The sequence below is a fragment of the Mustela putorius genome, unplaced genomic scaffold, assembly GCF_011764305.1.
Source record: "Mustela putorius furo isolate JIRA1106 unplaced genomic scaffold, ASM1176430v1.1 tig00000224_pilon_pilon_pilon, whole genome shotgun sequence".
NCBI classification, from domain to species: domain Eukaryota; kingdom Metazoa; phylum Chordata; class Mammalia; order Carnivora; family Mustelidae; genus Mustela; species Mustela putorius.
In genome coordinates this window covers 15,867,016-15,891,027 of record NW_025421321.1, presented here as the reverse complement: position 1 = coordinate 15,891,027, position 24,012 = coordinate 15,867,016, and the positions used below count along the sequence as shown (strand labels likewise).

General features: G+C 58.2%; 2 protein-coding genes across 10 annotated transcripts in view; both read left to right on the top strand.

Annotated features, from left to right (window-relative positions):
* FAM178B (family with sequence similarity 178 member B) overlaps positions 1 to 8,845 on the top strand; it is a 110,659-nt gene extending 101,814 nt beyond the window's left edge. For all 4 annotated transcript variants that reach the window (XM_045077765.1, XM_004752921.3, XM_045077764.1 and 1 more), the window contains 3 exons: positions 5,308 to 5,385; positions 5,716 to 5,868; positions 7,544 to 8,845. In XM_045077765.1, the coding sequence (XP_044933700.1) occupies positions 5,308 to 5,385; positions 5,716 to 5,868; positions 7,544 to 7,573 (261 nt within the window). In that variant the 3' untranslated portion in view covers positions 7,574 to 8,845. The remainder of the gene's footprint in view (positions 1 to 5,307; positions 5,386 to 5,715; positions 5,869 to 7,543) is intronic.
* Positions 8,846 to 11,019: 2,174 nt separating this feature from the next.
* On the top strand, positions 11,020 to 22,805 carry SEMA4C (semaphorin 4C). Of its 6 annotated transcripts, none has more exons than XM_004752932.3 (15): positions 11,020 to 12,600; positions 15,134 to 15,277; positions 16,803 to 16,951; positions 17,300 to 17,362; positions 17,528 to 17,626; positions 17,727 to 17,823; positions 17,971 to 18,087; positions 18,182 to 18,333; positions 18,420 to 18,595; positions 18,925 to 19,069; positions 19,182 to 19,404; positions 19,540 to 19,652; positions 20,627 to 20,784; positions 20,872 to 20,939; positions 21,024 to 22,805. In XM_004752932.3, exons 2-15 carry the CDS (start codon positions 15,169 to 15,171, stop codon positions 21,851 to 21,853), a joined length of 2,499 nt encoding a protein of 832 aa, XP_004752989.1. In that variant the 5' UTR covers positions 11,020 to 12,600; positions 15,134 to 15,168; the 3' UTR covers positions 21,854 to 22,805. The 6 variants fall into 6 exon arrangements, with proteins under 6 accessions (XP_004752989.1, XP_004752988.1, XP_004752994.1 ...); XM_004752931.3 differs by having other exon boundaries at positions 11,021 to 12,600; positions 15,137 to 15,277; XM_004752937.3 differs by lacking the exon at positions 11,020 to 12,600 and adding an exon at positions 12,805 to 13,091 and having other exon boundaries at positions 15,137 to 15,277.
* The last annotated feature ends 1,207 nt before the right edge of the window (positions 22,806 to 24,012 follow it).

The window sequence follows — 24,012 nt, the reverse complement described above, 5'->3', positions numbered from 1 at the left end:
GGCTCTCCCAGAACCAGATTGGTTCTAGAGTTGACCCTCAGCATGTGTGTGTACATCTGTATCCAACAGAAACAAAAACCCACATGAGGCAGGGATGGGATCTATGCAGAATTCTCCCCCTGGGGCCCAGCGTCGGGCGCTCTGGACAGGGCTGAGAGCAGCCCAGCCAGACTGCGATTGAATGTAGGTTCCCCCGCACCCCCAACCCCAGCAGCCACGCAGTCACACCCCCCCCCAACCCAGGGCTTGTGAGCATGGACAGATGAAAGCAAAGGAGGCTGCTTTGGGGTCCCTGCATCCCAAGCAGAGGGCTGGCACCCCTAGGCTCTTCAGGGCCAGCATTCTGAGCAGAAGCCCCTTGGCCCCAACAGCCAGGCTGGGAAGGCCAAGTTTTTCTGGGTGAGTCTCAGTTTTCCCCAGCAGGTGTTCCTGAGTCAGCCTTTGTGTCCCCCTTCCAATCCCCCTCCCAGCAGCTGTCCCAGAGCCTGGCTGAACCTGCTCCCACGGGATGCCCACCCAGCTTGGCAGCTTCCAGGGAAAGGGCTTGGTTTGGACACTTGCCTGGGGCAAGCCTAGATTCTTGGTCATGACCTGAGGTGGGAGAAACCATCGTGTTCCCGCCAGAGGGCCAGAGCGAGTGACTTCCTGGGAGAGCCTCTGCCTCCTCCTTTCTGCCCTATTTTTGTGTAAATAACCCAGGCCACAGCCTGCTCCCTTGGCATTAGCTAGAGGGGAATTTTCTAAAGGGTGAAGTGTCTGGGAAACGTTCACCCTTTTTTCCTTCTGTCTTATGACAAAAGTGCTGCAAATGGAGCCTTGGCTGGTGGTTCCTGGGGTGAGAACTAGCGGGGCCAGGAAAAGGAGACTCTGACCTTCCCCTCCTCCTTCCTGCCTCAGAGGGTGACAAGGTCTATCTCTCATCCTTGTCATCCTTCCTCAAGGGGAGGGCAGGGCTTTTTAAGGCTCTAGACCCAGGAAGAAGGCATCATGCATAGAACTTCCCAGAAAAGTTGGCCTGTTGCACTGTGGGGAGAGACCCAGAAAATGAAAGCTACAGGCCTCGCTGGCGGGGGATCGTCTCATCTTGTCAGCATTGGGTCTAGGCACGTCCCACTTCTCACCCTTACCCTTGGACTCTGCCATTCCCTGAGTTGCTGACTGAGGTTTCCCTGGCTCTCTTTTCCATGGGGACTTCCCAAGCCTCCACTGACCCCCAGTGGGGGAAGAGCTGGGCAGCCTGCACTGCTGGGGGCCCATTTCTCAGACAAGATTCTGAATGCCTGAGAAGCATAGCACCCCCCTCCCCAACCCCAAGGAGTGTCTCTGCACTACCCTTTAACCCTGAACCCACACTGACTACTACATCCCCTCCAACACATGATCCTAGGACTTGGAAGTTGCCTCAGGTGAGGAAAGGGCCACCTTGTTCTTCCAGCTGTGGAGGCAATGGAAGCCGGCAGAGGGAGAGGTCTTGGGCCTCCTCGTCTACCAGCCCAGCTGCTGCATGGCCTCCACCCAGCTTCCCTTCCCCATCTTAAAAGGAAAGACAGAGCCCTGTGTCTCTGTGGTGCCAGCCAGGGCAGGAATGGGCTTGCTAAGTTCAGGAGCCGGCCACAGCGTGACTGGAACAGGAAACCCAGCTCCCACAACCTGGCTGTTTACTTTGTGTCCCCAGGAATGGCCACTCTCCCCACTGCTGCTGGTGCTCTAGGCCTTCCTCTCTGAGGAAAGAGGCTCAGGCACAGCCCACTTCTTGCCAGAGCCCCAGGTTCTGCTGATGTCTGCTTCTCGGACCTTCACAAAACAGGGCCGGGGGTGGGGTTCAGAAGAAGCTTTGCGTGCACCCAGTGCCACCATCTATCCGGCTGTCTGGATGAGAGCAGATGCTCTCTGACCTCAACACTGGGGCTGTGGGTCTAGGGGAAGGTGGAGGACCGTATGGGCTGGGCACTACCCATGCCATGTGAAATCTTTTTTCCCCCCAAAATACTACCGTAAAGACTGCTGCCTTTGTAGGGAATCCTGGGCACAGGTAGAACTCTATCCCCCAAGTTGGATCAAAGTCTTGCTTAAAGGGCCTCCCCTCACTTAGGCCCAACTCCAGGGGGTCACCCTTGAGGGCAAGGAAATAAAATGCCCTCAGCCTTCCTTGCAGGTAGTGGGCAAGGTTTTCTTCCCCCTTGGGGAAATACAGCTGATAACTTACGCTCCACAGGGATTAGTTTCAAAGCCACCATTTCCTTCTTGCTATTCCCGCCCTCTCTCCCCAAAAACACACATTCAGAATAGTTTCCCTGGGATTTTCCCCCTGGATTCAATGATGGGAATCAGCATTAAGAATGAAGTTGTGAAACCCGTCCTGTCCTTGTGGACTCAAGTAGTCCCTAGTTCTGCTGGTTTTTTTCTCAGTAAATCCCCACTGCACGAATTTTCCTCCAGGGCGTTCCTCAGATCCTGGACCCATCTCCACCTCGCCTCCCACTTAGGAAGATAGATTCTGCCCTGGGCTGGGGGTGGAGGGGGAGGCAGGGGGGTGGGGAAAAGGGGTGCCTAAGACCATCCCCCACCCCCACCCCAACACAGAGACTGGCCTCTGTACCAGTCCCAAGGTGGCTCCGATGTCCCTTTTAGCCCCAGCACTGGGGCCTCTGGAATGCAAAGATCTCTCAGGCCCTCTCTGCCTCTCCCGGCCTTCCTCTGACAGAGATTGGCTCTGTGGCCCCTGGATATTTTCCTTGGTGTCTCCCGCCACCACCACCACACCTCTCCTCTCACAAGCAGCTTGCTCAGTACCTTCTCAAGCAGGGGCCTGGGTCCTGAGAGTGCAGCTCCTTCTCAGGGTCACATGTCTGTCTCCCTTGCCCCACACCCACCCCAAACCCAAGAGACTCGGGCAATTGTAACTGGTATTGTCTCATTTTAAATTAACTTTAATTGTATTCAGATTATAGGAGTAAAGCACACACACTGTAGGAAAATAAGCTTAGGAAAGAAATGATGAAGGCTGTCCTACAGTCCTTTCTGTCAGAGACAGCCACATTTTCTTGCTGGTGGTCTTCCATCTCAACTGATTCTGTTGCCTCCTGTCTGGGGGGGGGGCAGTCTGTCCCCCACAGAGCAGCTTCCCTGCTCAAGACCCTTGAACGACCTCCACTGCCCACTGCCCCCGCCCTCCGGGGCCAGCCTGGTCCTCAGGGGGCCCCCTCCTTCCGCCCTGCTCCAGCTCAGCTACCTGGTGGCCGGTCCCCCAACGAGCCCTGCCTCTGTTTCTTGCATCAGCCCTAGGATCTGTCTGGTGTTGCAATCTCTGCCCTGCCCCCACCCGCACAGGGCCATCTTCACCTCCAATCCTACTGTTCCTTTGAGGCCTGGGCTAGGCTTAGTCACTTCCTTCCTGAAGCCTTCTGAGCTGCATCCCACCCCCTCCCCGACCAGAAAAATAGAAAAAATATCCTAGAAGGACCCTTTCTCTTTTTGGTCCATGAGGAAGCGGAGTGTCAGTATTTGTTGACCAAACGACTGCCTTCCTGAAGTATCTTTTTCTAACATCTAAGTGTTTGTGGCTCTGTCTTAGTCAAGGAACAGTGTCTGGCACACAGGCCTGTGCCTGCTTTATGGGGGCGGCGGGGGCGGTGGGAGCCTTTTGCCAGGGCTGCAGACTGAGAAGGAGTTCTGAATGCTGTGGACCTCCTCAAGGCGAGGCCAGCCTGGAGAAGGGGAGCCTGAGGGGAAGCAGCAGCTTGCCAGCCCAGATGGGGGATGCAGGCCTAGGTAGCTGCAGGACCCCGCAGGGGCAGCTGGCTCGGAACCTGGGTCTCGCCCCACATGGGGTGGCCTTGCTTGGAGACTCGCTGAAGGTCCCCAGGGCTTTGCACACTGCGTCTTCTCCCAGCCTACAGTGTGTGTGGTGTTGTCCAACCTGGCCCAGGGGTCAGGCCCCCCCATGAGCCTCAGCTGTGGTGCTGAAGAACAGTTTGGGTCCTGGGCAAGACAGGTGCTGCCGGGGTGGAGGTGGGGTGGGGTCTCTTCTCAGGATTTTTGCATTGTGGTATTTTGAGTTCAAGAAAATAGTACTCCAGGGACAGCTGGGTGGCTTGGTGGGTTAAGGGTCTGCCTTCCGATCAGGTCCTGGGATCCAGGTGGTTGGGCTCCCTGCTCAGCGGGGAGTCTGCTTCTCCCTCTCCCTCTGCCACTCACCCTGCTTGTGCTCTCTCTTTGTCAAATAAGTAGATGGAATCTTTAAAACAAACAAACAAACAAGATAGTCCTCCAGAGTACCATCTGATGCCCTCAAAAATGGTTCTGGCTTCTGCCTTCATGAGGTCTGTGCAGAGTGGTGCTGCTGTTTCTGGATGAGACGGGCAGGGGAGATAGGGGCACAGGGGAATCTTGGGCTGGTTCCGAACTCCAGCCTTGTTACCAGGCCCTGCCGGCCTTCTCCGGAGCTTGCCTTTCCCATCCCGGCTCAGCCTCAGAGCTAGTTATCTGCAATGGGCGCAACAGTGAGGGTGTTTCCTGGCCCCCTCTCTGCCTTAGATGTAGGAGTCTAAAGGGGACCAGGCGACAGGCACTTTTGAGTGGAGGAGTTCAGACTGCCAGGAGCATGGCAGAAGCCACGCCTGTCTTTGAGGGTGCTCCCCTCCCTGTGCCTGTCTTTGTCTGGATGGCCCCAGAAGAGAGTGGGTACCGACGGAGTCCAGGAGCACCCTGGGATCCAATCATTCCCTGAGCCAGTGGAATTGGCCTTTGTCCTGTCTGTACCTCTCAGAATGTCGAGGGGGCAAGAGCAAGGGTATGAGCCAGAGGGTAAGTGTACAGATGCTGAACCGAAGCCATCTCCCATCTGCCTCTCCCCTCTTCGCTGGCCTCCTTGGGTCAACACGGTCTGACTGTCCACACAAGGGGTGTCCTGCCGACCCAGGAGGCCATGTCCCCTCCTTAGAGAATAGTGGCACCTGCTATAGGTGCCTCAGGGAACAGAGCAGGACCACAGACCCTGTGCAGAGGGGAGAGTGGACAGGCCCCGCTCCCCAGCAGGCTTTCTCTTTGGGCCTCTGGGACAGGCCTGAGGAACAGGATGGGTTTCTGGATGGCAGAGATTTCTTCTTCTGAATGAAGGAAGGACAATCATCCATTGGAGGGAGGGTTCTGATCTAGGGGGTCCACAGCCCTCCATTAGGATACCTCCCTAGAGACTGTGCCTGGAAGCCCCAGCCAGCAGTGGGCTGAGTCCCCACCACAGGCCTGCAAGCATGGAGTCTGGAGGTGACGGACTGAGGAGAGCCTGTCTCTCTGTGCTCTTTCCAGGCCTGCTACCTATGCCACAGCCTGCTGATGCTGGCCGGGGTGGTGGTCAGCTGCCAGGACATTACTCCAGACCAGTGGGTGAGTCTCCCAAGAGGCCGAGATGGAGGCCAGCCCACTGTTGGGAGTTGCAAAGAGTGGGAGGCTCTGAAAGAGTGGGAGGCTCTGAAAGAAGTGGGCCTAGGGGAGCCAGGCTCCCTCCTCCTCCCAGGGTCCTGCAGGGCATTCCCAGGGGATCCTGACCTGACCTCCCAGTGGCTGTCCTGTTCCTCTCCTCCCTTTCCCGCCCTACTTCTGAGCAGTCATTCAAATGCATCCCTCTTTCTCTGATTTCTTGCCCCCTCCTCCCGTTCTGTGGAGGGGCCTGGCCTATGTAACACCTTCCTCCATGCACTCCCCCCACCCCTACAGGGGGAGCTGCAGCTGCTGTGCATGCAACTGGACCGTCACATCAGCACCCATATCCGGGAGAGCCCCCAGGCCATGCACCGGACCAGACTCAAGGACCTGGCAGCCCAGACCTATATTCGCTGGCAGGAGCTGCTGGCCCACTGCCAGCCCCAGGTGGCACCCCCTCTGGGCCCTAGACTTGGGAGGGGAGGGAAGTGGTCAGGCAGGCTGACCAGAGCTGGCAGCCTATCCACCCCCATGGCAGCTTCTGACTGGCAGGTGGGTAGAGATGCCTCAGAGGACCTTCACCATGGTCACGGAGAAGCCAAGCCCCTGGCCAAATGCAAAGAAAATCTTCGCCCTGGAGAGGAGGAGCAGTAAGCAGCGCCAGGAAGGGGCACCTTAGGCACCAGCTTTTCCCCCTCTGAGCGCTTGCCTTGGGGCCTGAGGCTGGCCTCCTGCTCCTACTCCTACTCTCAGCCTGCCCTGGCTGAGGTGGCAATTTCAATTCAATTCAATTCAATTCCCAATTTCAGGAGCAACAAGCTCCATGCCCCTGATTTTTTTTTTTTTAAAGATTTTATTTATTTATTTGACAGACAGAAATCACAAGTAGGCATAGAGGCAGGCAGAGAGAGAGGAAGGGAAGCAGGCTCCCTGCTGAGCAGAGAGCCCGATGCGGGACTCGATCCCAGGACCCTGAGATCATGACCTGAGCCAAAGGCAGGGGCCTAACCCACTGAGCCACCCAGGTGCCCCCATGCCCCTGATTTTTGTCAGGCTCTCTTAGGGAATAATATTCATAGTTCATACATACTGAACAAAGATGCACTTTCTCCACAAAGCGAGATAACCCCCGTGAGACAGGTACTGTTACCATCCCATTTTACAGATGAGCAAGCTAACCAGAGTCATTGAGAGGTTAAATAGCTTGCCCCATCCCAAAGGCAGTGTGTAAATGTCAGAACCAGGACAGAAATCCAGTCTGACTCCCAAGCCTGCAGACTTTCTTTTTTTTTTCTTAAGATTTTATTTATTTGAGAGAGAGAGAGCATGAGCAGGTAGGGGGAGAGGGAGAAGCAGGCTCTTCGCCAAGCAGAGAGCCCAACATGGGGCTAGATCTCAGGACCATGGGATCATGACCTGAGCTGAAGGCAGCCGCTTAACCGACTGAGCCACCAGGTGCCCCTCAAGCCTGCAGACTTAAGCACAGTCCAAGCCCCGCTCAGATAACATCTCTTCTGGCCTGTGTCCCTCTGACAAGCAGTATCAGCTGCCTTGGGGGCTCTTCTCTACCCTAGGCCCCAACCCTGATGGAGACAGGCTGGGTCTGGTGAGCATCTCTCCTCCCCTCCTCCCTCAGCTCCCAATATCTCTATCCTCTGACTTCTCTGCTCATCCTTCCTCCTGTAACCTCTGACTTGGGGCTGACACATTGGCCACAGGCTGTGGCTTGGGTCTCAGATTTCGCAAGTCTCTGAGAAAGCTGGAGAGCAGACCTCACCCTCAATCCCTGAGGAACTAGATCACACTAGTCTCTGGTGGGAAACAGCATGTTTGTCATGAAAAAAAAGGGAAAAGTGCTTTGTGGCCTGGCCATGTCAGGGGGCAGGCCCCACCTTCCTGTCACACTGCTCTGGGCCTTCAGGCCATGAGTAGAGGGCACCCAGACAGAGCACCCATGTGCTGTGCTCAAGTGGCCTGTTGACCCGCCATGCCCTCTCCTGGATGGGGAGCCGCAGGACTTTTGTAGCTCAGCTACAAGGGCACAAGGAGGCCTGTAGTGGGTGTTGACGCTGGACAGTCACCAGGCCCCAGGGCCATCGCATTGTTTTCCTCCTTGCCACAGGCCCAGTACTTCAGCCCCTGGAAAGATTAAAAGAGCAGGGCACAGCTGGTCCCCAGCTTTTGGCTCTGGCTGGAAGTGAATGGGGCTCAAGCAACAGGAGGAAGTGAAGAACAGAGGCCAGAGGAGGGCCAGTATGATGAAGTGAGAACCTGCTTCCACACTGGCCCTGACCCCCACCAGGCAATGGATATGTCTCCCTCCCTGCTCCTCAGCCCTCCTTCCCTCCCAGCTTTCTCCTCTGCCCCAAGCCCTTTGTCTCCAACTCTCCGGTTTCCCAGGGCCTCCTGGGCCCTCCCCACCGTCCTTCCTCTCTCTGTCACTAATGTGAGCTTTCTTTGTACACACTAAAGTCTTATTTCAGCATCGGTGGTTTAGAAAATTTCCTTCAACCCCTGTCCTGAGGGCTCTTGCCCAGGGTCCAGTTTCCTGACATCTCTCTACTGGGACTGTGCTGAGACAGTCATGTGACGTGGTCCTCTTAGGCTCCTCCCCCTGTCCCAGAAGGCTGTTTGTAAATCCTGAGGGAAGTTATTCCTGTCAGAAACACAGGCAGGAGGGCTAGGGAGGATGGGTTTGGACCTGATCTGGGACCATACCCCCCCACCCCTTACTCACTGCCCTCTCCGGGGACAGTCCACAGACTGAGCTGGCGGGTCAGGAGTGTAACTACACTTAATTCAGTTTATTGTTGAGTTCTGAAATCAACTCCACAGACTTAGAAGTGGGGGATGGATGGTAGGGGCCAAAAGACAGTTCTGGATACTGCTACTGCTTTCCCTCAGCCTTACCCTTGCTCTGATTATTAAGGAAGTGCTGGATGTCTTTGACCCACCCCCCCTTGAGAAGCAAATGGGCCCTGAGCAAGCCAGCGAGATCCTTGGGTATGCCCATTCTCTGTCTACTCCTCCAACCCCAAGAATCCATTTTAGCACGCTCCTCCCAACTCTGGGTTGGGAGAGGGTTTTGCAGGGTCCATAAGACATGGAAATAGCAGAGGATCACCCCTGCACCCCTGGCCCATGCCCATTCATCAGCTCAAGCCAAGCGTGTGCCGACAGCTTCGCCATGGCTGGTGCTTACGACTTTCTCTGTTTATGTGCCCCTTTCCCTTGTACTTTTATGCCACAGGGGCAGGACAGGCTAAATAGGAGAAAGACTCCCCCTATATAAAGGACCTTCAGGGCAAGTGGCTCAATTTGCAGACCTGCAGGGTAGCCCATCACTTCCTGGGCCTGTCTTATTTATTTGTTTGCTTGTTTTGTTTTACTTAAGTAGGCTCCACACCCAGCGTGGAGCCCAACTCAGGGCTTGAACTCATGACCTTGAGATCAAGACCTGAGCCAAGATCAAGAGTTGGATGCTTAACCTACTGAGCCACCCAGGTGCCCCCCGGGGCTGTTTTAGACACAGCTGCCTCCCTCCCCCAGAAGGCTGGGACCTGGGACATCTATAATTCAGAGGGCCTGAGCACACAGCCGAGCGCTGGGTGCCATACCGGTCGTCGCCCTGCCATGCTCCCTTTGCCAAGTGACAGGTGGAAGAAGTCCTTGGCCAGGGTGACTTGGATGCCCAGATGACTTGACTGAGAGTTCTGGTTTCTGTTCCTGGCCACATCACAGGGCCCCCTGGCCAGGGCACCATGGAGGCCCCAGCGGCATCAGGTAGGCCTGAGATGGTCTGATAAAAGTGAAGGCTCTGATGAGGCAGCCTCCTTCATGTCCCTCTAGGCTGCCCCGACTTCTGACACTGTACATCCTGACAGCTAATCCTCAGCTCTTCGGTATGCTCTGGAAACCTGGAAATCACCTTTGAAATTTCCCCCCTTTGTTCTCACTGCCAAGGGCAGAGAGGGAAAGGTCTAAGAGGCTGAACTGGGGAGTTTCCAATTCTTGAAGCTGTCCCTACCTGGCTCCGAGAAAGAGATCATTCTGTCTATCAGCACAGATACCCGGGGCCTTTCTCCCCAGTCCTGGTCCTTGAGCACTGAGCCCTCCTCCCCTGTTCCCCAAACACACTTGTCCCCAAGGGGGAAACAGATACCAAGGAGAAAGAAGGTGTTGGTGACTACTCAGTCCCTCCAGAGATCTAGCGGTAACCTGAGCAGAGGGGTGTGCTTCAAGGTCACCCAAGGGCGTCCCATATCCCCTGGGACATGTAATGGGCCCTCACTGGAACTGGCTGGAGGCTGACCAGATATTCTAAAACCGGTCTGGGACCAGTTAGAGACTCAGTCTCCTCTAGGCCAAGAATTCCACAGTGCTGCTGGCGACTTCACCACTTGCTCTTTCCAGATCCTTAAGCCCCTGGGAAAAGGCTGAGGGATATCCTGATTGAAGGCCCTGGAAACGCAGCATCCGGGGCTGTGATGACGGATGTTTTCCGGCTTCCTTTTGGTGATGGTGGCAGGGAGGGGCTGGGAAGGGAAAGGCTTCCCAGGTGGACAACTTTGATAACTCTCTTCTAGGAGGAAGTAGAGGAAGTCCTTTTCCTATGTCCCCACTCACCTCAGTCCCCAGCCCTCCAAAAGATCCCTGAAGGGTGGCTGACCCAGGCTTTCTCATTTCCCCCTCTGTGAGCTAACAACAGCTCTCGGATCCTTTGGAAGTTGGCCAGGAAGTGCTCACTGGAGAACCCCAGTGTGAACCCTGGGCTCCACTCTGGTCTGAAAGCTGCCTTGCAAGAGCTAGTGGTAAGGAGCTCAAGTGAGGGACACCATGGCACATGACCAGTGTGTGGGGGAGAGACTGGGAGGTTGACTTTCAGGCAAGACCCCTGGACCCATCTGTAGGGACTGAGCTGAGTCTGAGCTGAGCTGCCAGTGGATCCTTGGAGAAACTCGGAAAGCATTTAGCATATGTGGGCTTTCCTTGACTTGGCCACAAGCAGATGAGCAAGAGGGTCTATCAGGGCCTAAGGCTTGAAGCATGGGTACTTTAAATAGAATATGCCAGATAGGCCCTAGGGAGACATGACAGGTACAAGAGACTTTCCACCTTCTCCTTCTTCTTCCTCCTCCTCCTATTCCCCTCCTCCTTCTTCTTCTTTCTTCTTCTTTTCTTAATTTAAAACCCAGGAATGTTCATTTTTGACCGGTTGTACTTTTTTTTTTTTTTTAAGATTTTATTTATTTATTTGACAGGCAGAGAGAGAGGGGGAAGCAGGCTTCCCACTGAGCAGAGAGCCCGATGTGGGGCTCGATCCCAGGACCCTGGGATCATGACCCTAGCCGAAGGCAGAGGCTTTAACCCGCTGAGCCATCCAGGCGCCCCCGGTTGTACTTTTATTAAAAAGTATGAATCATGAGCAAGTAGTCATGCAGGAAACTTTATCCTCTGCCCACCCACCCATGGAAAAGGCCAGTGCTGGAAATTAACAGCAGGAAATGAGTGAAGGTAGAAAAGGGGAGTGGGGTGGAGAGCTGCAGCATCTTTGAGGAGCATTTGGGAGGGAAGGGCTCCCTGAGTCTGTTAGCAGGAACAGAGAAGCCTGCCATAACATACAGAAGACTGTCCCTGCCAGTGAAACCAAACCACCTTTTGAAACTTTCCACTGGGGCTGTCTTGCAGGTGGAGCTCTGCCTGGTGGGGGTTGGAGCAGAGGTGAGGGAAAACAGCAGGAGATGAGTTGTTTAGGGCTTAAAGGTTGTCCAGATGCACTCTGACTTGATGGAAAGACAGGACTGGGAGTCCCAAGACCTGATTTAACATCCTGACCTTGCTAATTATCTACGTTACTTTGAGCAGGTTGCTTCATCCTTCTGAGACTCATTTTTATCTGCAAAATCAGAGACAAAGATACCTGCCGTTTGAACGGTGGTCAGGGTGGATGATGTGAGGAAATGAATGTGAAGGCAGGTGGCAAAGTGTAAAGCACAGAACAGATATGAGTGCTATCTGCATATCAGTTCACCTCCACTCAAAAAGACACAGGGTCTAACCTGGAGGAGGCGTCACCCCCAACTCCCTCCCAGCCATCAGAGGCAGAGCCTTCCCTGCCCACCCATGCTAACTGTTAAGGCTTGCCCTCTATCTCCAGAATCTCCAAGACCATGGCTTTTTTTTTTTTTTTGCCTAGTGGAAAGGAGCTGGGAAATAAGGCTTTGGCCAGTTCAGGAGAAGGGCCCTTTATGTGTACCAGCAAAGACCCAATTGTTACTGAATCCAAACTGGGCTGCTTTTCCCAATTATCTCCACTACTCTTCTGGTCTCCATTTTTAGATGCCAAGTTTTAACTCAGAACAAAAGCTCCTGTCGGGACTGATTTATAATGCAGATTTGCTGACGGGGCCCTCCAGTGTTCCTCTCCTCCAGGACTGCGGCCGCTTAAAGTCCCCACCAAAGCCTTGGGGCTCCAGTCTCTTTACCTCTGTCCTTTGCCCCTAGCCAAGAGGAGGCATCTGTGTCTGGGTGCCGATGGGGCGGCTTCCCTGGGGTTTGTCCACTTGCCCAGCTCTGAGGACCAGCTGGCAAGGTCCACGCCAGCACCACTCCAGCGGAGCGGGCCAGAGCTACAAGTGACTTCTAGGAGCTGCTGTGGGCGGAGGCAGGCGGTTCTAAAAGGTGGTAGCTCTCCAGCGCGCCTTCCCCTCAGCTGCTTTCATCTGAACTTTAGGACTCGTGTCACTTGTTACTCAGCCTTCTGGCATCAGAAGGACTCATTTCTTGGGGGCAGGCTCTGTGCAACAGGAGTCTCCCGGAGGGCTGTCTTCCGGGGGAGCTAGTTGGGCAAGGGCGCTGCTGTCCCTCTGTGTGGAGCATGAAAAACAAGGAGCAGACTCTCCGGAGATTACTGGGTCTAACTGGTTGGTAAGACCGGTTCCAGTCTGATTGCGGGGGCCAGCTGGTGTTGGGGCCAAGAAACGAAGCAGAATTTCGGGCCAAAAGACCTATTCTGGTCTGCCCCCAAAAGGAGCCTCGATTTCCCCGGCACCCCTCCCCCGGATACTCGCCCCGAAGGGGCTTGCCCGCGTTGGTTCCAGTAACTGCAGAGTGGGGAGCTCCTCGGCCCCATTCCCGAGCCCAGCTGCCCAGCCTTGGGGGACACTTCGGAAAGACCGGGTGAGTCCGATCCCCTCAAGGCAATGCCCGGAGTCCCTCCCTCGCCCCACCTCCCCGCGCTTGTGGCGTAGACCGCGACTCCGAGGCGCAGGGCGGCAGGGCGCGGGGAGGGGCAGGGGTCCGAGTCCGCCGGCGGGGAGCCAGTGGGGGGGGGCGGGCGGGTCGCGGCGGGTCGCAGCCCCCTCCTGGGCCGGACCTCGCGTCCCGCCCCCGGCCTCCGCTCGACACCCCCCACCCCGCCTGACGTCAGGGGGGGAGGGGGCGGAGAGCGGCGGCAGCGCTGGTGAAAGACCCGGCGCCCGGCGCGGTGGCGCGGGGAGCCCGAGCCCAGGGGCGCCGAGGAGAGCCGGGACCGAGGGGCGGTGGCAGAGGGGACAGCGGAGGAGGGCGGGCGGGCGCGCGCAGGCGGGCGGCGGCGCGCGGGTAGGGGCGGACCGTGATCCGAGCCGAACGCGAGGGCGGCGCCCAGGGATTCAAGCCGCGAAGAAGAGGTGAGTGAGGCCAGGGTTGCGCGGGGCGGGAGCACCAGGGCTACGGGGCCGCCGCTTTGTCCCCCGACTCGCGCAGGAGCCGCCGCATGCGCGAGGGACAGGGTCTGGGGGCGCACGGAGGGCTAGCGGCGGAGACAGCAGTCGGTCCGAGATCCTTCCTGCGCCCCCCGCGGGCTGGCCGGCGGGGGCTCGGGAGCCGGGCAAGCCGTGCCCGCAGCCATCGCGTCCCGAGGCGCGCACTGGTCTAGGAGAGCGGGGCTACGCGGAGCGGGGGTCCCCTGTGCTGTCGGGTCGGCGGCCAGGATCCTCTCTCCCAGGCCTCCGAACTGCCCCCGGCTCCCCCACCCCCGACGGAAAGTTTGGGGCGGGCTTGGACTGAGGCCGATGTTGTGGGATCGGATTTCCCTGCCGCGGCCCCCCGCCCGCCCGACCGCTCCGCTGGGGAGGCGGGTTGTCCTGGAAAGCCAAGCTCCTGACCCGAGCCTGGCCGCCCAGCCCCTGACGGGAGCGCCCGCCCTACAGCCGCGGAAGCGCCGTTCGCGCCCGGCTGCTCGCGGTGGGCTAGGGTAGGGGGGCGCACCGCCTGGGCCCCGCGCTCCTCCTGCCCCCACCCCACCGGCTGCTCCTGCTTCCGCGCCCTGAGAGAAGCTGGGGGTGGGGGCATCGCCGTGCTGGCCGATTCTCGGAGCGCGCCGTGGGGTCCGGCCCGAGCCTTGGGTAAGGGGCAGAGGGAGGGCTGGGGGTGTGTTGGGGGAACGGAGGAGGGAGGGGTGAACGTGTGCCTAGCCCCCCGCCCTTCCAGTGCTGGATACTGGGCCGACAGGGGGCGTCCGCCGGCCAGGCTCGCCACGCTCCCTGCGCCGCCGCTTTGTTTGCATTCAAATCCCGGGAGCTGGGGGAGGGGAGAATCTGGGGTGAGTGGGTGACCAAGGAGGAGGTCTTGGCGGGGACCCTTTGTTTTGGGGTGAGCAGGTCCCCAGCTTTTGTGTCTCTGTGCCCGGCACTGGAGGGCTGGGGCACTGGCAATTAATGTAGATGGCTTGCCCAGGCCGGGGTCCCAGGGCGCAATCCCTGAGTTGGGAAGGTTCGTCAGACCCGGCGGGGGGAGCGCAGCAGGCGCCGGCCCTGCACCGGGCGTCCCCGGCGGTCGGAGCGCGCTCCCCACCCATCCCTCTACTCCCCCCACCCCCGCCTGAGAGCTTCGCCGGGAGATCCCTGATTAGACCCGAGCCGGCTCTGTTGTCCCGCCGCCCCAAAGCGTGAGGGCTAGTGTCTCCTAGGAGGCTGTGTAAGGAACAGGATGAGGCCCTGGTCATTTCCACGCCCATCCCACCCACTTCCTGCCTCCCGTCTTGGGCAACAAAGGGGCCTCGGGAAGCTGGGCCCCTTAGGCTCCCGGCCCCACTTCGGCCCTGATGATTTGGATTAAGGGTTTGGGGCTCTGCCTGGCTATTGTCTGGGGGTAGGGGAGAGGCTGGGGCCGGGACCCCCGCAGGGCCGGCTCCATCAGGTGGGGGGGAGCAGGGGAGGGGTGGGGGGAGGGGGTCTTCTGCAACCGCCCACCCACTGTATGCCCCTTTACCCAGCCGAGGGGTGCCAAAAGATCTTGGGACTGGCTGGAGCCCGAGTGGGGGAAGGTCCTGCTTCCAGAGGTTATTTTAAGAAATCCTCAAATCTGTCAGGCTTGAATGTGGGGGAAGGGGTCCCCTTTTAATTTCTTAAACAACTTCCTGTTGGGAGGGAGTGGGTGAGGGCCTGGAGGCCAGAGAAGGTTTCTTGGAGTGTCCAACCCTCCAGCTGACTCAGCTCCTCCCCTCCCCTCTGGGATTCCCACCTCTTTTGGAATCTGTGGGGGCTGAGGCCAGGTGTTTGGGGGGAACCAAGTCTCTGCTTCAAGGATTGGGTAAGGAGGGAACCCAGGAGGCTCCTGGGGAGGCTGATCAGGTCATATGTCCTGTCAGTTTCTCCTGGCATGGGCTTGTGTGGGCCCCCTTCTGGTTTGTTTTCTCTGGCTGTGATTCTGACCCTTTCTTTTCCCCCAGCAGGGCAGCTGGCCTGGAGCTTAGAGGCATTTGCCATGGCCCCACACTGGGCTGTCTGGCTGCTGGCAGTGGAGCTGTGTGGCCTGGGCATTCGGGCTGAGATGTGGTGGAACCTGGTGCCCCGGAAGACCGTATCTTCTGGGGGTGAGTGACTAAAGTCCTGAGGAGGAAGACCAGTGTGGGGAGGAGAGGCCAAGAGGGACTGCAGCGGGGAGAGGAGCAATTGCCCCTCGATATGCCAGCTTTATTCTGCTCTCGGGCTCAAAGTCTACAGGTGACACAGCTGTCCAAGAAATGGGAGTGAGTGGCCCCAGGGACCCAGAACTGGTAGTCCTGGGATATCCCTTCTTCAGATGATTAGGACTTGGCTGCCCCTGTTATGCAAGGAAGAGAGACCCTTCTCTTCTGTATCATTCTCCCCATGCCTTACTTGTGGAACTAGCACTTGCACTGAGAGCCCACTGAGAGAAAACAGAGCCCGGATGGGCATAAGGCAGAGTGTCATCACCCCCCTCCCCAAAGTCCTCCTAGCTTTTTGCCCCCAGGAGCCCCCTTATTAACCATAATACACCCCCTCTGCTACCTTGACACTTGTGCCCTCTGGTGGCTCTGGATGTGTTTACGCACGTGCTCCTGGTGGGGGGACAGCAGACCTGACAGTCCTTTGATAGTCTTTTTGCACACGCACACACCTGTATTAAGAGGTGATGTCAGGTTGTTTGTATCATCAGTGCACTCTGGGGACCTGGGATGAGCTCACCTCCCACAGGCTCCACTCTGGTGCTAATGAAGCCCTCCCTTGCTAGCCTGTGTCTGGCTCCAAAGGCTCAGGCTGATTTAGGGGGACCCTGAGGACAGGTGGGCAGCTATTTGGGGGCTGATGTAGGAATTCTCTGTCGTAGTGTCGTAGTGTCATAGTGTCTTGCATGGTGAATAGTAACAGGGCTTCAGTGCCTTCTCTGGTCCCAGGCCTCTGGTTCCCCCAACCACCCTGGCCTGGCCTCCCAGCCCAATTCAGTCTCCCTCATTCCCACCTGTCCCAGTGGCCAGCCGTGTTTGGATCTCTGGCAGCCTGGATTTGGGCCCCGCTGGACTGAAGAGTGTCCCCAGGCAAGCAGTGCCTATAACTTCAACTTCAGAACCCTCTGCTGTGCCAAATCCCAGGCTGGGGCCTGGCCAGAGCCTGGTGTGCGCAGCGGGTAGCAGGCAGCAAAGAAGGAAGCAGTAGCAGAGGAAGCGGGGAGGGGGAAGAGCCCAGTTCTGCAGCCAGAGGTGCTGTTGACCCTGAGAGTGAGGGCCATCAGTCTGATGGCTTCCTCTGGCCGGAAGCTGTGGCTGAGATATCCTTCCTTCCTCCTCACCAGCCCAGATTTGCTGCCTCCCAGGCTGGGAAAGGCCAGGGAGGCTTGGAGGGAGCTGTCAGAGCCAAAAGGCTATTAGAGAAGGCTCTTTATTGCCGGTCAGGGTGCTTAGCTGGCATCCGCTTGTGGGGTGCTAGCTGTAATGTGAGGCAGCAGGGGTGATTAGGCCCAGGAGACCACCATACAGAGGAAGGCTGATTCTGTGGGGAAAAGGATGCCTGGAGCCCCGGGAAGGCCTCTGCCCATTTCACCACCCTGCTCACTCCCTCTCTTGTCTCCCCGCCCACCCCCGCTTCTTGGCCATGCAGAGTTGGCTGCAGTAGTCCGGCGGTTCTCCCAAACGGGCATCCAGGACTTCCTGACGTTGACCCTGACTGAGCAGACAGGGCTTCTGTACGTCGGGGCCCGGGAGGCCCTGTTTGCCTTCAGCGTGGAGGCTCTGGAGCTGCAAGGAGCGGTGAGAGGTGGGGGAGCGGGAGGCACACAGGTGTGGGGAGAGTGGCAGGACCCAAAGGGGCGTAGCCTGATGAAGCTGGCCCCTCAGCCCTGTTCTTCCCTGTGGAAATCTTTGCCCAGTTTCCATTCCCACCCTTCTAGCAGAGCAGACACGCTGCTTTCCCTCCTCTGCAGCTTTGCAGCAGTCTGGGGCTTCTGTTCTCTGTTACACTCCCGGGCAGTGGGGACTGTGTACGCTCCCTTCTGGTGTATCCATGTAGCTGCCACGAGCCATGCCTGTGGCACATACTCAGGGCACGTGTTCAGTGGCTACTTGGGATGTTGATGTCTCCCCCCACCCCCTTCCCAGATCTCATGGGAGGCACCTGCTGAGAAGAAGGCCGAGTGCATCCAGAAAGGGAAGAGTAACCAGGTGGGTGCTCAGGATATGGCCAGGAGAGCCAGAACCACCTCCCCACAATTCTGTTGGCCAGGCCTGCAGTTGTCCCCCACCTCCACCCTCTCCCAAGGGAGAGGTCCCTGTGTCAACCATGTCCCATGTTCTCATAACTTTAAGTGAACCCCTTTCTCTCCCCAGACGGAATGTTTCAACTTCATCCGCTTCCTGCAGCCCTACAACACATCCCACCTGTACGTCTGCGGGACCTACGCCTTCCAGCCCAAGTGCACCTACATTGTGAGTGCTGCTTTCTCCCCTCAGCCCCCATCCTCGCCCTACTCTGCCCACCCCCGCACCCGCCACGGGCGCTTCCGCATTGTCTCTTCCCTGCCCCTAGGACATGCTCACCTTCACTTTGGAGCGTGGAGAATTTGAGGATGGGAAGGGGAAGTGTCCCTATGACCCAGCTAAGGGCCACACCGGCCTCCTTGTGGGTGAGTGGCTGTCCCCACGGCAGGCTGGGGGAGTATCCTACCCCCACTCCAGCCCCACCCCTCTGCCTGCCATCTCATTGTGGATCTGCGTGGCCTGAACAAAGTTTCATGTCACTTCTGGCCTGCCTGATCCGCTGTCTTCCATAGACGGCGAGCTGTACTCGGCCACACTCAACAACTTCCTGGGTACAGAGCCAGTTATCCTGCGCAACATGGGGCCTCACCACTCCATGAAGACAGAGTACCTGGCCTTCTGGCTCAATGGTGAGCCCTGAGGAGCTTGCGTGGGGCCCAGGGGGAGCCATGGGTGAGAGGCCCTGCAGCACCCGCCCTGCTAACCCTCCTCCCCTTCCCGTAGAACCTCATTTTGTAGGCTCTGCCTACATCCCAGAGAGCGTGGGCAGCTTCACAGGGGACGATGACAAGGTCTACTTCTTCTTCAGCGAGCGGGCAGTGGAGTATGACTGCTATGCAGAGCAGGTGGTGGCTCGGGTGGCCCGTGTCTGCAAGGTACAGAATCCTGTGGTGAGTGGGGAGCCCCAGGAGGCCTGGTGGCTCAGCGGGCCTGCCCAGCAGTGCCCCCTTCTATCTGCCAGGGGGACATGGGGGGCGCGCGGACCTTGCAGAGGAAGTGGACCACATTCCTGAAGGCAAGGCTGGTGTGCTCAGCCCCGGACTGGCAGCTCTACTTCAATCAGCTGCAGGCTCTGCACACCCTGCGGGATGCCTCTTGGCACAATACCACCTTCTTTGGGGTTTTTCGGGCACGATGGTGAGTTGTCTGGGAACCTTGGGGGCTGGAGGGGAGGGGGGTTGCTCAGGAGGGATGGTTGGGGTTGCAGGCCACTGGGTAAAGGCTTAAGTGGTTCGCTGATCGGAAGGCAAGGAGGATGTTGGGCATCTGCCCCTCTCTGAGTCCCCCCTCCCCCAGGGGAGGTGTGCAGTGCCCTTGCCCCTGCAGTAGGTTAAAGTCAACATGACATCACACATGGCCATGACTGCTTTGTGTGTGGGGAGGGGGCTACCTTCCTGGTCCATGACATGAGCTGGGGTAAAGTGGACACCACACCTCACCCTTTGGTTCCCTCCTTGCTATGACAGGGGCGATGTGGACTTGTCAGCGGTCTGCGAGTACCAGCTGGAAGAGATCCAGAGGGTATTCGAGGGTCCCTACAAGGAGTACCGTGAGCAAGCCCAGAAGTGGGGCCGCTATACCGACCCCATCCCCAGCCCACGGCCTGGCTCGGTGAGTCCTTCAGGATGGGGATAGGCTCCTGCCCTCAGCTGCAGTAGCTCTCCACCATGCTGACAGCTCTCCCCTCCTCCCCCCTGCCCACGCCCCGCCCCCCACTCCCCAGTGCATCAACAACTGGCACCGACGCCACGGTTACACCAGTTCTCTGGAGCTGCCGGACAACACCCTCAACTTCATCAAGAAGCACCCACTGATGGAGGAGCAGGTACGGCCCCGGTGGGGCCGGCCCCTGCTCGTGAAGAAGGACACCAACTTCACCCATCTGGTGGCTGACCGGGTCACAGGGCTTGACGCAGCCACCTATACAGTGCTGTTCATTGGCACAGGTAGGCACCTGGGGAGGTGGGTGTGGCTGCTGGAAACTGGGTAAAGGCCTGTGTGTGTCGGGGCAGGGAGATCTAGAGATCCTCCAGGGGCCCCATGCCCTCTCGTTCTTGCCTGTCCTCCCCAACCACCCACAGGAGATGGCTGGCTGCTCAAGGCCGTGAGCCTGGGCCCCTGGGTCCACCTGATCGAGGAGCTGCAGATGTTTGACCAGGAGCCTGTGGAAAGCTTGGTCCTATCCCAGAGCAAGGTAGTAATCAGGCCCTGTCCACCACTGTCCCTACACCTTCCCCCGTCTTTGTCTTGGCCAGGACAGGGCTGGGGAGGCACTAGAACACACCTCGCTTAGCTTGGGGCGAATTCCAGGAAACGAGCGTGCTAACGGAATCTGTGCTCAGCGGCTGGCAGGCATTATATATAGCGAGGTCCCCGTGGGGGCAGTGTTCCCAGAATTGGGCCTTGGCAGCGGCTTGCCACACTTCCGTCAGACCCCTTGAGGCTGTGCTGTGCCTCTGTAACCTACAGCCTCTTCTCTATGGTGCTGCGGTGGTCGGGGTCCCTGGGGCTCACGCTGCCCTCATGCTGCTGGCTGTCTTTGTGCCCCCATCCCCCCCAAGTCTGGCCCTCCACTCCCTTTGCTGTTTGCCTGAAGTGCTGCTTGCACCTACCCTTCCCTTCCTTCTGGCTAGTTTGTGACTCCTGTGAACTTTCGTGTACTCGCCCTTGACCAACTGTCGTGGCTCAGATTGTTCCCCAGAACGTGGAATAATGGCAGAAAGAAAGTCCGTGGTTGAAGAAACACGGATTGGCAGTGAGCATTCAGAGGAAAACACCTTAATGCTGTGCCCATGCTATTATGAGGACTGATGGGCCTAGCGGAAAACAGGCTTCCTGCACTATTTATACTGCACTGAAGCGTGTGTGTGTGTGTGTGTGTGTGTGTGAGAGAGAGAGAGAGAGAGAGAGAGAGATTATATTCCTCAGCCTCGCACTTCCACTGTTCGGCCTAAGAAGGTCATGTCTCTAAGGTGCTTAGGATTGTGTCTGGCTTGTAGTAAGCCCTGGGTGCGTTCTTCAGTCCTTCGATTTCCCTCCTCAGAGTTTAGCACTGCGTCCTTCGTCCTTGGGCCCCTTTGCCCTCGTGCTCCCACGCAACCATCAGAGCTGCCCCCCCAGGCCATGTCCCGCCCTGGCTGAACCTCCCGCACCCCGCTTCTCTTGCAGAAACTGCTCTTTGCAGGCTCCCGCTCTCAGCTGGTCCAGCTGCCCCTGGCCGACTGCGCAAAATACCGCTCCTGTGCCGACTGTGTCCTCGCTCGGGATCCCTACTGTGCCTGGAGCGTCAACACCAGCCGCTGCGTGGCCGTGGGTGGCCCCTCGGGGTGAGTGGGGCTCGGCACGTGCTGGGACCGGGGTGGGAGCAGGGTGGTTGGAGCCCCAGTGCCCATGGACCCTGTTTCCCCAACCAGGTCTTTGCTGATCCAGCACGTGACGGTGTTGGACACCTCAAGCATTTGTAACCGTGGCAATAAAAAAGGTGAGTTGCCTTTTTTCTCCCTCTCCCCAGTAGGATGGGCCCTGGGTTTCCTGTGCTAACTCTGCTCACTCTCTACTATTGCAGTCAGGCTCACACCCAAAAACATCACCGTGGTGGCAGGCACAGACCTGGTGCTGCCCTGCCGCCTCTCTTCCAACTTGGCCCACGCCCGCTGGACCTTTGGGGGCCGGGACCTTCCCGCAGAACAGCCTGGCTCCTTCCTCTATGACGCCCGCCTACAAGCCCTGGTCGTGATGGCTGCCCAGCCCCGCCACGCCGGCGCCTACCACTGCTTTTCGGAGGAGCAGGGGGCACGGCTGGCTGCCGAAGGCTACCTGGTGGCCGTGGTGGCCGGCCCATCGGTGACCCTGGAAGCTCGGGCGCCCTTGGAAAACCTGGGGCTGGTGTGGCTGGCTGTGGTGGCCCTGGGGGCCGTGTGTCTGGTCCTGCTGCTGCTTGTTCTGTCGCTGCGCCGGCGGCTGCGGGAGGAGCTGGAGAAGGGTGCCAAGGCGGCGGAGAGGACCCTGGTGTACCCCCTGGAGCTGCCCAAGGAGCCCACCAGTCCCCCCTTCAGGCCTGGCCCAGAGACTGACGAGAAGCTCTGGGATCCCGTCGGCTACTACTACTCGGACGGCTCGCTCAAGATTGTGCCTGGACATGCGCGGTGCCAGCCCGGGGGCGGGCCCCCCTCTCCACCTCCTGGCATCCCCGGCCAGCCCCTGCCTTCTCCAACCCGGCTTCACCTGGGGGGTGGGCGGAACTCAAATGCCAATGGCTACGTGCGCTTACAGCTAGGAGGGGAGGACCGCAGTGGGCTGGGGCACCCACTGCCCGAGCTGGCCGACGAACTGAGGCGCAAGCTACAGCAGCGTCAGCCACTGCCGGACTCCAATCCCGAGGAGTCCTCCGTATGAGGGGCCCCACCGCCTCGCAGGGGCAGCGTGGGACGCGTGGCTCCTCCGTTTTTGCACAGGCACCAGCTACCTCAGGGACATGGCGCGGGCACCGGCTCGGACTGGGGCGGACCCTGCCCCGCACCCGCCCGGCCATGAGGACCTGCTCTGCTCAGCACGGGCACTGCCACTTGGTGTGGCTCACCAGGGCACCGCCTCCCAGAAGGCATCTTCCTCCTCTCTGTGAGGGGCTGTGAATCACGGACACATGGGACCCCAGCCGCCAAAACGTTTCAAGGCAGAAGTTGGAGATGTGGGTGTGTTTTTATCTAGGTGTATGTATGTGTATGTGGGTGTGTGCATGTGTGTGTGACCTAGTCTTGTTTCTCTGTGTGCGTGTGTGTGTGTATGTGTGTGCGTGTGAGGTAGTCTTCCTTTTTCTGTCCAGTCTTCCCTTGGCCTGGGGTCCTCCTGGTGAGTCATTGGAGCTATGAAGGGGAAGGGGTCGTATCACTTTGCCTCTCCTACCCCCCCTCTGTCCCCCGTGGGGGTCAGTGATGTACATAATGGGGGTGGGCTGGGCAGGGTGCTGTGCCCCTTTTGGGAAGTCCAGGGCTCTGGGGTGGGCCTGGTCCTGCTCCTAGGGCTGTGAATGTTTTCAGGGTGGGGGGTGGGAGATGGATTCTCCTGTGTGTTTTGGGGCAAGGGTGGGAGGGGCCTCCCACTTGGCCCTGGGGTTCAGTGGTATTTTATACTTGTCCTCCCTTATTGGGCTGGGAAAGGTTGTGTGGGGGGAGGGGGAGGGAGAAGGAAGGGAGAGGAGAGAGGGTGGGCATGCTGTGGATATTGCATATCCTCTCCCAGCCCTAGGAGGAGGGCTCCTAACAGTGTAACTTATTGTGTCCCCGCGTATTTATTTGTTGTAAATATTTGAGTATTTTTATATTGACAAATAAAATCAAGAAAACAGTAAGCGTTATGTGATAAGGGTAAGGCATATGGACTAAAACCTTCTGGGCAGGTCTAGCCTCACCTCCCCATAGCTCTAGTGCAGCTGTCCCTAATGTCCCTGCCTGCTTGTGCCAGAGGGAGGATAGTCCAGGCTCCAGTGTTTTCCCACAGTGGTAGCTCTGGGGCTGGGAACCAGACCAGGGCCCCAGCCTCCTGGGAGCCAGCTTTGGCTTCTGGTCAGAGGGAGAAGTTAGGGCATTGGGACAAGGCGGGAGAGGAGGGGCCTGGCTTCCCAGAACTATGGGGAGAGGGAAGTGGGAGTGAGGGGCTAAAGGAGGGGGACTTCCTAGAAAGAGCTTAAGGTTGTATAGACTAGTTTATGTGAGGATGGGGCTCCCAATTAGCCTAGGGGAAGAAAGGTAGTTACTTCCAGAAGACTTGCAGCCTTCTTCCTACCCTCCAGGAATTTAGTCTTGAATGCTCCGGCTATATGGAACATGGAACTTTCCCCGCCGCCCCCCCAAGTGTGCACCAAGCCACTAACCTATGCAAGGAATGGGTACAGGGAGGGCCCAGATACTTGTAAGGAAGGGAAGACCTACCCTGGATTCTGTAATTCGTGCCCACAGCTGGAGGCAGTCGTGAAATGGACTTCCTTCATTTGACTGGTCTGGAGGGCCTGCAGTGGCTGAAAGGGGCTGCTGCCCTGTGTCCTTAGCTTTAGGAAGGGGCTGTGATGGCCGACTTCTGGGTATGCTAAGCTTTCAGCTTGGTCATTAACCTCAGCCCCCAGGATGTTTTGATATATGAAGATCGATACAGTAAACTCCGCTCCCACTGGGGCTGGGTGGTTTGGCACAACCTAAGGCTCTGTTCTTGCCTTTGGGGCGTATGTGCTCCTAGTGGCAAAGGTGGTGGCCACCTGCCTCCCACGGGTTTTCAGGAAATGGTCAGGAGGCGCGAGAGCAGGGAAGGGGAAGCGAGGTCACTGGGCCTGGGGTGGTGCCGAGAAATGGGGCGGACCTTGGGGCGCGCCCGGCGACTCCCCGCCCTAGGAAAACCAGTGGGACTCAGGGAACCGTGGAGGGCTGGGCTCTGGCGGGCGGCCGATCCGCCCACTGCGTCCCCACAGCCTACAAGGCTGGCGGCCCGCGGGCGGCTCGCCTGCAGTCCAGATCTGGTGATGCAGCGCAGCACCCTCGGCACTCCGCTTAGCCTAGGGCGCCCTC

What these genes read in the sequence shown, in the direction of transcription:
- SEMA4C (XM_004752932.3), top strand. Translation starts at nt 15,169, where the DNA reads ATGGCCCCACACTGGGCTGTCTGGCTGCTGGCAGTGGAGCTGTGTGGC. An exon ending in GAAGACCGTATCTTCTGGGG is followed by an intron (nt 15,278 to 16,802) that starts GTGAGTGACTAA and finishes TTGGCCATGCAG; the next exon opens with AGTTGGCTGCAGTAGTCCGG. An exon ending in CTCTGGAGCTGCAAGGAGCG is followed by an intron (nt 16,952 to 17,299) that starts GTGAGAGGTGGG and finishes CCCCCTTCCCAG; the next exon opens with ATCTCATGGGAGGCACCTGC.